Source organism: Neofelis nebulosa, chromosome 3 (genome assembly GCF_028018385.1).
Source record: "Neofelis nebulosa isolate mNeoNeb1 chromosome 3, mNeoNeb1.pri, whole genome shotgun sequence".
Taxonomy (NCBI): Eukaryota; Metazoa; Chordata; class Mammalia; order Carnivora; family Felidae; genus Neofelis; species Neofelis nebulosa.
The window spans coordinates 202,832,410-202,843,981 of NC_080784.1; the positions used below are offsets into that span (position 1 = coordinate 202,832,410).

General features: G+C 59.4%; 1 protein-coding gene across 1 annotated transcript; it reads left to right on the plus strand.

Moving 5' to 3' along the window:
• The first annotated feature begins 4,946 nt into the window (after window positions 1-4,946).
• Window positions 4,947-7,791, plus strand: S100P (S100 calcium binding protein P). Its single transcript, XM_058723159.1, has 2 exons — window positions 4,947-5,227; window positions 7,501-7,791. Exons 1-2 carry the CDS (start codon window positions 5,090-5,092, stop codon window positions 7,648-7,650), a joined length of 288 nt encoding a protein of 95 aa, XP_058579142.1. The 5' UTR covers window positions 4,947-5,089; the 3' UTR covers window positions 7,651-7,791.
• Window positions 7,792-11,572: the final 3,781 nt, after the last annotated feature.

Below are 11,572 nucleotides of genomic sequence, written 5' to 3' on the forward strand. Positions count from 1 at the left end.
CCCTATCACCTGCAAGTCTTGACTCGCAGAAGAAAACTCCGCAAAGTTTCCTAAGGTGTGGCTCTGGAGGAGGCCCTGAGCCCCTGCGTCGGGGGCTGTAGGGCATCAGAGATGGCAGTGAGGGTGGGCTTTTTTCTCTCTGTCGAGGCCCTTCGGCAGCGTCCACATAGGCAGAAATTGGAGGTAAGCGGCCTGCAAGCCCAGGGATCCCAAGGACTTCAGGCAGTCACCGGAAGCTAAGAGAGAGGCAGGGAACAGTCTCCCTCTGAGGCCCCAGGAAGAAACCAGCCCTGCTGACAGCGTGAGTTTGGACTTGCAGAACTGTGGGAAGACCCATTTCCGGTATTCTCAGCACCTAGTTTGTGGTCATGGATTACAGCAGCCCCAGAAAGCTAACACAGCCAGTTGGGAATGCTTCCAGTCACGAGCCACAAGAATCCATCATGGCCTCATCCACATGGTGGCAACGTGGCTGCTGCTTCTCCGGATGTCACTTCCAGCTTTCAGAGGGAAGACCAGGGGAGACTGGAGAAAGGTTTGCAGGTGGCTGCTCGGGGGCCCAGGGCTCACTGCCACCTTCCCAGGAGTCCTGTGCCCGGGGCGAAGACAGGGCCTCTGCCCTCACAGCTACATGGTACATGCATGACCCCTGACATTCAGCTTATTCCTGAGAAGCTCATTTCCTCAACTCTCTCAGCCTCCTCCCTCAGCAAATATTTGTCTGCTACATTACTGAGGATCAAACCGGTTTGTGCAGTGAGAGTGGAGAGGAGCCTGGGCTTCTCGCCCACGTCCTCACTCTGAGCCTCAGTTTCCCCTTCTGCAAAGTGTGGATCAAATGCTGCGGCCCCCTCCTCTTCCTTTTCTTCCCCCTGTTGAGGCCTCCCCGAGTTCCCAGATGTCCTTTGGGCATTGACTACAGGACCCCTGAACTTTCAGGGCCGGAGGGCTCCTTACCCTGCAGCCTTCGCCCTGGCCTCCCTGCCTCCATTCTCACCCTCCTTATCTGAAGCTCCTACCAGCTGCTGAGTTCACCTAAAAGGAAAATCGGACCTGTCTCTTTCCGGCTGCAAACCCTCCAGCCCATCTGGTCTCCACCTGGCTGCACAGCAGGGTCACATGGGAAGCTTTGGGGCAGTGCAGCCCAGTGAAATTGCAGCTCTGGGGGGGGGGGGTGGGGGGTGGGGGTTGGCGGGACCCTGACAGCTGGCGTTTAAAGTCCCCCAGGAGCTCTACTGTGCCATCAGGGCTATGAGGACCCGGTTTCTGGGACCAGGTCCCAGTGAGGCCGGCCTGCAGGGCCTTTCCTGCTCTGGGCCCATTCTCCTCTTCAGCCCGCTCCAATTTCCCCCCTCCAAAGCGGCATTCTTTGTGCCTCTGTTCCTTCGCTGTGCCCCTTTGCCCCCTGTTCCAAGGGTCTGGCTCTCCACGCCCACCCCCCACCGCAGACCTCCCTTCACCCTGCGGGTGCTGCCCTGGCCCAGGGCCTCCGTGCCCCTCTGCTCTCCCTCCTCGCCCTCGCGGGCCTGTCTCTGGCCGGGCACCCCAGAGGTCAGGGCCTGCACCCCCAACCCCGTGCAGGGGCCTGGGTGACTCAGAACTGGCCGCACCAACATGGCTTGGGACCTGGGCCACACGCGAGGGGCCTTGGGTCATGTTTGCTGAGCATAGATGTCCTCCTCCCAGTGACCCGGACCCCAGAGCCTGCCGAGCTGTTCCCATGGCAGGCCATGCCTCACCTGCCCCACTGCCCACGTGCCTTTCCCCGAAAGCCCCTGACCCCACCCAGGGCCCGGACCCACAGGAGACATTTCCTGGCAGCCCGTCCCCCTCAGAAGTGGGCGACACTCTGGGCTCCTAGTGGGCAGGCAGCCTTTTGTCTCTTGGGCAGGGCCTCCCAGGTCTTTGTCTTTCTGTGGTTCCTGTTTGCCCTGCATGCTGTGCTGGGTGTGGGGGAGGGCCCACACGCAGAGGGCTGGCTCAGCCTGGTAGACGATTGATTCCGGGGAGCATAATTCGAGGAGGCATTTGTGCTGAGACGGGAGCGCTTTTCTCTCCCAGCTCAGCCTCCTCCGAAGAGCCACGCTGGTCCCTTCCCGACAGGCTGGCCCGCGAAGACCACAGTCTCCCAGATCCTGTGACCCCTGACGCTCCTGTTACCCGGGGACCCCACAGGATCTCCATGCTGTAAAGGGGCACCAGCAACCGCGGGGCGCCCAGGTCTGGAGGGTGGGACGAAAGATCACCCCGAACCTGCTCGGGGACAGAAAGGTTTTTCTGCGTGATGCAATTTGCCATCTCCTTTCGGGAAGAAACTAGCTTTGCAGACAAATGTAGTGTTAAAAAACAAAATTCAACCTAGTACACTTGAAGGGCTCGTTGGCTTTGTTAAGGGATTCAGGAACTGGACAGCACCCCAGATAGCAAGTAGAGGGGAGCTCCCAGGAGGTGTACAGAATGGAAGGTTTTTACAGGAAAGGGGGCTGTGAGAGGTTATCAGCAAAAGGACCGTGCGGGCCAGCACACTTTCCCTGGGTAGGGAGGTAGGGAATCAGGGAATCGCCTGCAGACCATCTGTCTTTGGGGGGAAGGGGCTGAGGCCAGCTACTTCACTGGGCCGATCAGATAATTCTGACCCGTTGGTCAGGTTGCATTCCTGGGGGAGGCCAGACCTGCAGCTAGATCAGGTCTGGAGGCCCAGTTTGGGGACTCGGCCCAAGTGACACCACTCGGACCTGTGGTTTTCTTTGTAACAGCAGTTGCTGTTAAAATGTTAAGAGTTGAGACCTATCTGGAAAGTTAGTCACAAGGGACGCCTGGGTGGCTCAGGCGGTTGAGCGTCCGACTTCGGCTCAGGTCGTGATCTCGAGGTTTGGGGGTTCGAGCCCCGCGTCGGGCTCTAGCTCGGAGCCTGGAGCCTGCTTTGGATTCTGTGTCTCCCTTTCTCTCTCTCTGCCCCTCCTCCGCTTGTGCTCTGTCTCTCTCTGTCTCTCAAAAATGAATAAATGTAAAAAAAAAAAAAAAAAAAAAAGTCACATGCCCCCATGTTACCTCCTGCATGGTCAGCTGTCAGAGGCGGTCAGTGACTTCCGCTGGGCCTTCTTTTCTGCGTTTACTCTGACGGTGATCATCTAACTGCTTTAAAAAAAAATCCCCACAAAGATGGGGTGCCTGGGTGGCTCAGTCGGTTAAGTGTCTGACTTCAGCTCAGGTCACCGTCTCATTGTGTGTGAGTTCGAGCCCCGCGTCAGGCTCTGTGCTGACAGCTCAGAGCCTGGAGCCCGCTTCGGAGCCTGTGTCTCCCTCTGTCTCTGCCCCTCCCCCTCACACACTCTGTGTGTGTGTGTCTCTCTCAAAAATAAATAAACCTTAAAAAAATCTTTTTACAAAGATCTCCATCAGGAGAGGTCTTTGGGCTTGCTTTGACTTTTGTGACAAGTTTGAAAATAAAACATTGGAAAAAACCCACACACTCCTCACTAAATTATCGGGGTGGGGGAGGAGAAGCATCCTCTGCCGTGTCCTAGATAATGCTGGCCAGCCCCTGCTGGCCCCCAGCCGGGTCTTCACCCCGGGGTCTGGCAGACTCCCCTTGACCCGCCTTCAGTCTCCTCTGCACCTGCCCCCTCCTTGGGCCTGTCTGTCTTCTGCCCGCCCAGCCCAGCTGTAGCAAGAATCTGGAAGTCACCTCCCCACCCTTGATGTCTGACCAAATTCTCCACCCCTCACCACCCCCCCCCACCCCCGCTTTGGAGGGTAAGCCCTTGGCCTGCTTTCAGTCAGAATCCCCCAACCCTGTCTGCCTCCTCTTAGTAATTTCCCACCCCCTGACGCCCGCCCTCTGCTCCCCAGCCTGGTCTGCTGTGTTGGGAGTTGAGCCAGTCCCCTCTCCTTGCAATAGTCCCAAGCCCTGTTGTGACATCCCTGAACACTCTTCCTTCCCTTTCAACAAGTGTCATGAGGGGACCTCTGGCACCCCTTTGTCGTGCTGGTGAAGCCCCAGGAGACAGGGACCTGGAGTCTCACCCTAAGAGGGACTTGGCCAGCACAGCATGAGCCCACCTGCGGGGGCCTTGCTAAGCCTCCCCTGCAGGGTCTTGGGAAAGGAGGAGGGACTGTCCTAGGACCCGCTGCTGCTCCTGGAGGGTGCCAGGCTGGGGCTGAGTGTGGAGCCGGCTTCACCTCCCACCACCCTGGGGTTCCCTCGGTATCTGGCATCCAGGCCAGGCAGCCAGGCCCCCAAAGCGCCACCCCCTGGGGACGGAGGGAAAGGCGGCTGGTGCTCATGGAGCTCTGGCTCGGCTCTGTGGGGCTCTGTTGCATCGGCCACAGGCCCTTGAGGTTCTGATAGACTGTGAGTCCTCCGCACAGGCCATCGGGAGACACAGGCTTAGCATTTCAGGTCTGGAAAGCACACGGTGCCCCTGGGGCCCCCTAGCCAGGTGGCAGGAGAAAGCAGGAGCAGACAGGGGGGCTGAGGGGCCGGGCAGGGTGGGCCCTTCATCTAGCGGTGTGGCCTGGATGCCTCTGCCTGCCTCACTCGTCCAGCTGCAGCTTTGGGGAGCGGGACCGAGGGGTAAGCTGGTCCTGGCTGGAGTTCTGCTAAGCTCTACGGGAGCAAAACCGTGCCGTGTCCCACGTTCACTCAGCCTCCCTGACGCTGGCCCAGGGCGTGCAGGTCCCCCTCAAGTCCATGTGCACAGGGGCCAGAGGACCGGACAGGACCAGTCCACACATCCCTTACTCAACAAACGCCCACCAGGCCCCCGCTTACTGCCCCCCAACCATGGTGTTGGCGAATCAGTGGTGAATGACCCCAAGACAAGGGAAGCACGGGAAGATGTGGGTGCACCACAGGTGTGGGCTGGGCGAGGTTTCAGGAAGTGTCGACAGTGCATTTCAGGGACTGAGCAACGCAGAGGGGGGAGGGGCAGGGCCTGCAGACCGTCCAGCCCTGTTTGGCCCACCCTCTGTGTCAATATGAGGCTGGGCCTTATAAGGCGCCAAGAAGCCTCCGGTGGGACATTTCCTCGGCCGAGCCAGCTCCCGAGCCAGCTCCCGGCAGGACGGTGGGTCCACATCCAGCACCATGACGGAACTGGAGACGGCCATGGGCATGATTATTGACGTCTTTGCCCGGTACGCGGGGGCCGAGGGCAACAAGCAGAACCTGACCAAGGGGGAGCTGAAGACGCTCATGGAGAAGGAGCTCCCTGGCTTCCTGCAGGTGAGCGCCCAGGGGTGCGGGCGGTGGGGGCACGCAGGGAGGGCGGGGAGGGCCGAGGGGGTGCCCGGAGCAGCCGGCAGGGGGGGCAGGGGGAGGCTACCCGTCCAGGAAAGGATCAGCTGCCCTAGGGGCTGAGGCCTCCAGAGCTGTGGGAACGGGAGCCGGGAGCCAGTGCAGCCAGGTCAATCCTTAAAACCAGAGTTAGCAGTTAGAGTCACAATTCACTCAGCACCAGGATTCTTTCTCAGCAGGGGAGGGGGGGCAAGTGGGAGAGCGAGGGAGGCAAACCTGAACCTGAGCGGTGCGGGTGGGGTGGGGGAGTCCAGGGAGGCTGCGTTTGCTGGTCCCTCGCGGCTGCACCCCTCCAAGGCTGCGGGCCACAAACACCCCTGCTGCACTGCCTGCTGGGCCACATGCTGCCTGGCGTTGGCGGGGCTGACAGGGTGCAGGTGGCAGCTGGTCTCACTCTGCCCAGGGGGCCTCCCCAGGGACCCGTAAACCCGAGGCCTGCCCTCCTCGGCCTCCCGGCTACCGGCTCCCCTCCCCCTCCTCCTTCCCCCTCTCCACTCCTCCTCCCTGCTCTGTACCCTCCAGCTGCCTTCCCTTCCCTCCTCCCCTCCTCCTCCCTCCCCCCTCTCCTCACACTCTCTCCTGTCTCCCTCCTTATTCCCCCTTCCCTACCCCCCTTCCCAGCCTCTCCCTCCCCTGCCCCACTCTCCCACCATCCTCCTTCCTCCCTCTCCTTCCCCTCCTCCTACTTCTTTCTCCCTCCCTTCTCCCCCCTCCCCCTCCCTTCCTCTTCCTCCTTCCCCTCCCTCTCTCCCCCTCTCCCTCCCCTCCTCTTCCTTTCCCTTTCCACAGGGATCCTCGTCCTCTCTGCTCCCCTCCAGCTCCCCTTCTTCTCCCCTCCTCCCCCCCTCACCCCACTAAACTCCCCCCTACTCGCCTTCTAAGGGCTCTAACACTGAGCTGATTCCTGAAAATGGAAGCCTGAAATTTTCAGTCTTCAAACACACTGAGCGTTTCAGTAGGTAAATGCAGTGAGGATATATATATTTTTAAATGAAGTTCATCTGTTTTTGTCTATTATAAACATGTGTTTGTGGTCGAAAATGTAAGAATAGAATTGTGGAGGCAAGGAAGCCCCCAACACACCCCTCTCTCCTCTTCCATCAGTCTTTTCCCCGTGTAAAGTTGATGTGAATGAAAGTCTAACATATGCAATTTAATTTCTTTTCGAATTTAATATTACAGCACACAGCCTCAAACCCCGAGGCTCACGGAACGCCCCGCCCACGGGGCACTGGGCGTGGGTGCAGATGTTCTGATAACCAACCGAGTTTAAGAGACTAACCCATGCGGATTTTGAGACCAAACAAAGCCTGGGGGTTGCGGGAGGGGCGGACGCAGGTGGTCCGGGGAACACAACTTGAGAACCAGTGGCCCAGCCCGGGATTCTCAACCTCCTGCCTAGGCACTTGGCCAAAGCAGGGGCTCAGGGCCCTCAGTACTGCAGGCCTCCAGCTGATGCCGAAGCCCCCCGGAGCTGCAATCCTGGGCTGTCGGCCGCAAACTTGGGGAGCTCAGCGTGGGCGGCTGGGGGCCCTGGGCCGCGGGGACGCCCCCGCTCCAGTTCCCCCGGGAATTCGGCGGCTGCAGCGCCTCCTGCCGCTGGGTCTCAGCCCTGCACAGGGTGCGGCCGGGCCTCCGCCGTTAGGTGGGCGGACACTTCCAGACCCCTGGGGGGCGGGGGGGGGGGGGGGGACGCAGCCTGGGTGTGTCCCTTCCCCCGGGTGCCCTGGGCCCTCCTCCTCCCAGCCTGGAGCCCGGGCTGGTGCCGCCGCCCGCCGTTGGGCGTGAGGATCCGAGGCTCCAGCGGCACCAGACGGGTGCTGGGTGCGTGGACCAGACGCGGTTCAGTGAGGTGACCTTGCAAAGCAGGCGGCGTGCAGGGGTGGCGCGCGAGTGGCTGCGTTTCCTGGAAATAGTCACCACCCTAGGGCATCTTAACCAATCCAGAGACGACCCCCTGCAAAGCTTCACGAACGCGCGCGCCTGCACAGCATAGTGCAATTCAAATTCGGCCTAAAACAAAGAAAGCGTGAGTTAGTGCGTTAGTTCGAGCCGGCACACACCTTCGGGCAGTTCAGAGCTTCCTAGAGCCCGGCGACTCGGTGACTCCGATGTTCCCCCTCTCCCCCCACCGCCCCTAACGCCCAGCCCCAGCGCTTGGCCGAGGGCCCACCGCGCTGACCCCGGGCTTCTGTCTCCAGAATAAAAGGGACAGGGACGCCGTGGACAAACTGCTCAAGGACCTGGACGCCAACGGAGACGCCGAGGTGGATTTCAACGAGTTCATGGTGTTCGTGGCCGCGCTCACAGCCGCCTGCCACAAGTACTTTGAGCAGGCGGGGCTCCACTGACGCCCTGCAGACCCAGATCCCTGGGTGGGGGGTGGGGGGGTGCTCCGGACCCGCCCCCAGCTTCCAGAACCCTGGGGGTGATTGCTTCCCTGGGCCCGGCCTGCCCCCGACCCTCTGATCAGTAAAATGCTTGTGACACGCGCCTGTCTCCCTCAAATGGATGATTTCCTTCCGCCCTCAGGGCCCCCACCCCCAACACAAGTTTTCTAATGGGTCACTTAGTGCTCCTGGCCTGCGACAGGGTAAGGGTTGGTTCAGGGGCCACTTTCCCGCGGCTGAGGCTGGCCGAGGCACCGTGCCTGCTTCTGTGGCTTCCTGGGCCCAAAGTGAGCGTCCCCCTGTCCTGGATCCAAGGAGACCCACGGGACACACATCCATCCGTCCAGTCGGTCAGACGGCCGCTCACCAAACCCTGGCCCCTCCGTGTCTCCAAACGCGTTGCCAAGCCCCGTCTTTTTAATGTACGTGCTTGCGCCACACAGACAGGAAAACACACTTAGAGAAGAAACGGTGATGGGCGGGGACCAAGGGCCAGAGAACAAGGGCCCCCTCGCCAGCGTTTCCAGTTTTATGAAACTGTCTTCATGAAGCAAAGCAACCCGAGTGACTCAGGTGAGGGCAGGGGTGTTAGGTCAGTCGTTTGCCCTGGTTTGGAGACTTCCGGTCGCCTTCTGCATACCCAGCAGTTGAAGCCTCCCCTTGTGTTTGAGGACGTGTCCACCGGAGCACAGATGGTGTCCGGAGCCTGGCCGGGGACACACCGGCAGGAGGCATGGTTTACCCCTCGCCGGGGCGAGCAGGGCACAGGTTTTGTAAGAGGGGAGCCCCGGCAGGTTAGATGGGGGCGGATACACCATTGAAAGCACGGAAAATCAAGCTAATGGGACAATCGGGGAGGCGGGGCTGGAATCGGATTTCTTCCTGCTGCTTCACAAGTGAGTCACAAATTGTATTTGTCCTGGGAATGATCAGTCACCTGCGGCGGGGGCAGGGCCCCCCCTCACCCCGGGAAGCTGCAGATACCAGAGCCCTCGATCCCCGCCCTCGTGGATAGCTGGGGTGCAGGCCCCTGACCCGGGTCCCCCAGACTCTGCCCCCACCCCAGAGGCAGAGAGGGGGAACCTGAAAGAACACCCCGCTGTGCGGCAAGGTCGTAGGAGAGGTTTCCAGCCTCGCAGCCTGAGCCTGGCCCTCCGGGCCTCCCCCGTCCTGACACCCTGAAAGCCTGGAGGGAGGGGTCTTCTCTGAGTCCTCACCCCGGTGGTTCCCACGCGTTCCAGCTGAAAACCCCACTGCTGGGGGATGAAAACAGCAGCTGGCCGCTTCCTTCCAGTGCACCTGGGGCTCCTCTGCCGGCCAGCACGGTCCCCGGCCCTCCTCATCCCCAGGCAGGGCCGGTCTGTTTTCACCCCTCAGGACAGGCTGTATCAAAGCGTCCTTTTTTTTTTTTTTAATTTTTTTTTTTTTCAACATTTTAAATTTATTTTTGGGACAGAGAGAGACAGGGCATGAACGGGGGAGGGGCAGAGAGAGAGGGAGACACAGAATCGGAAACAGGCTCCAGGCTCCGAGCCATCAGGCCAGAGCCCGACGCGGGGCTCGAACTCACTCACGGACTGCGAGATCGTGACCTGGCTGAAGTCGGACGCTTAACCGACTGCGCCACCCAGGCGCCCCAAAAAGCGTCCTGCTTTTGAAGAAGCTTCTGCAGTTCCCAAAGCAGCTTCTGCAGTTCCCATAGCTGCCCGCTTGCCCTGGAATTTCCTTCACCCCATCTGGCTGCTCCCTCTCCTCCCTCACAACTGGGAGATTCCCTCTGGAATGCGAACACTCCCGGCTCCCAGAAACCAGCCTCCTGTGGTGCTCCGTCAGCCCCCTGGGCAGGCTGCGGAGCACCCCTTCCTCCTGGGTGAAGTCCACGGTCACCTCCGCGGGCTTCACAACTTCCGGGGGGCTGGGGGGCTCCCGGCAGCCAGGTCCTCCAAGGCAAAAGCCATGTCCAACCTGCGTTTCTTGATGGCCACAAGGAACTTGCCGGCATGCGTGGACCCACATTCGCCCATTATTAAAGATATGGTTCTTCGTAGTTTTTTTTTTAAGTTTGCTTACTTATTTTGAGAGAGCGCGCGCACGAGAGGGCAGGGGAGGGGCAGAGAGGCAGAGAGAGGATCCCAGGCAGGCTGGGGGGGGGGGGGGGGAGGGGGGTGCAGAGCCCCACCGGGGGCTCGAACTCACGAATCATGAGATCATGACCTGAGCGGAAACCAAGAGTCAGACACTCAACTAACTGAGCCACCCAGGCTCCTATTTTTGTTTTTGAAAAGTAGGCTTTTCAATTAATATGTTCACGCCTAAAACTTCGTCTCCAGCTCAGATCATTTCCCCAAAATGGACTCCATCTGTGACCCGGGATTACTAGCTTAAAGGAGGTTTGGGTTTGTTTTTTTTTTTTTTTTGGGACAGAGAGAGACAGAGCATGAACGGGGGAGGGGCAGAGAGAGAGGGAGACACAGAATCGGAAACAGGCTCCAGGCTCCGAGCCGTCAGCCCAGAGCCCCGCCCGCCGCGGGGCTCGAACTCACGCGAGATCACGCGAGATCGTGACGTGAGCCGCAGTCGGCAGCTTAACCGACTGCGCCACCCAGGCGCCCCTTAAGTTTTTTTTTTTAAATGTTTATTTATTTTTGAGGCAGAGAGAGACAGAGCATGAACGGGGGAGGGGCAGAGAGAGAGGGAGACACAGAATCGGAAGCAGGCTCCGGGCTCCGAGCCGTCGGCCCAGAGCCCGACGCGGGGCTCGAACCCGCGGACCGCGAGATCGTGACCTGGCTGAAGTCGGACGCTTCACCGACTGCGCCACCCAGGCGCCCCGGGGTTTTTTTTTAATTGCAGTGAAAACACATAACATTTCTAAGTGTACATACAGCGTTAAGTAGATTGACCGTGTTGTGCAACCAAGCTCCCGACTTTCTCTTCTTGCAAAAGTGAAACTCTGTATCGGACAGCATCAGACAGCAAGTCCCCCGGGCCCTGGACCCATTATTCTATTTCCTCCATGAATTTGTCTCCTCTGGGGAACTTCTGTGAACGGAGTCGTACACTGTTTGTCTTCACGGCTTGTTTCACTCGGCAGAGTGTCTTCAAGGTCCATCCCTGTTGTAGCATGTGGCAAAATTTCCTTCCTTTTTATGGCCCACGTTCTTCCATCTCTGAATCACTCACTCAAGCCCCTACTCTTTGAGCATGCTCCTTGTCACTGGGGCGGGCACCGATGCACCCAACTGGCCGCCATCCCTCTTCCCTCCTTGGTCACAGAGGCCGAGTTTTGTTCAGGCGTGTGGCAGAAACGTACTCCAGGAATATGGGCTCCTCAGCCAGTCCCTGCCCGCTGGCCGCTGGGAAATTTGAGAGCTGCCGGTGGCTTTGAGGAACACGGCCAAAGCCAGCCTTCAAGGTGTGTTCCTACAAATTAGGGAAAGGCCCCCTTCCTCAAGACCCAGTAGTGGCAGGTGCAGGAAAACTGTCACAAGAACTTTATCAAAGGTGCAAAGACTGTAACATGAATGGCATCCCCTAGAGCTGTGCAGTGCACGACCTGCACGACCGTATATGCCGCCCTTAGCTGGCAGAGATTTTCCTCCCTGATTAAAAAAGAAACAAAGCACATAGCTATGAAAACGCACCCTCTCACTTTGTCAGGTCTTAGACGTTGCTGTGTGACGGCGTGATGCTTGCTGCTGCAGCCACTGGGCAATGAGGACAGTTAAGAGGGTCATAGAAGAGCTTGAGTGGCCAGCAGAGTCACTCCACCGCACAGCCCCAGTGGGTGCTGCTTACATCACAGTGTGTGAATGGTGCTGGGAGGTCCTGGCTGCTAACGGGACTCAGAGCCACGTACCTCTGGACTTACGGGAGATACAAA

What these genes read in the sequence shown, in the direction of transcription:
- S100P (XM_058723159.1), top strand. Translation starts at nt 5,090, where the DNA reads ATGACGGAACTGGAGACGGCCATGGGCATGATTATTGACGTCTTTGCC. An exon ending in AGCTCCCTGGCTTCCTGCAG is followed by an intron (nt 5,228 to 7,500) that starts GTGAGCGCCCAG and finishes TTCTGTCTCCAG; the next exon opens with AATAAAAGGGACAGGGACGC.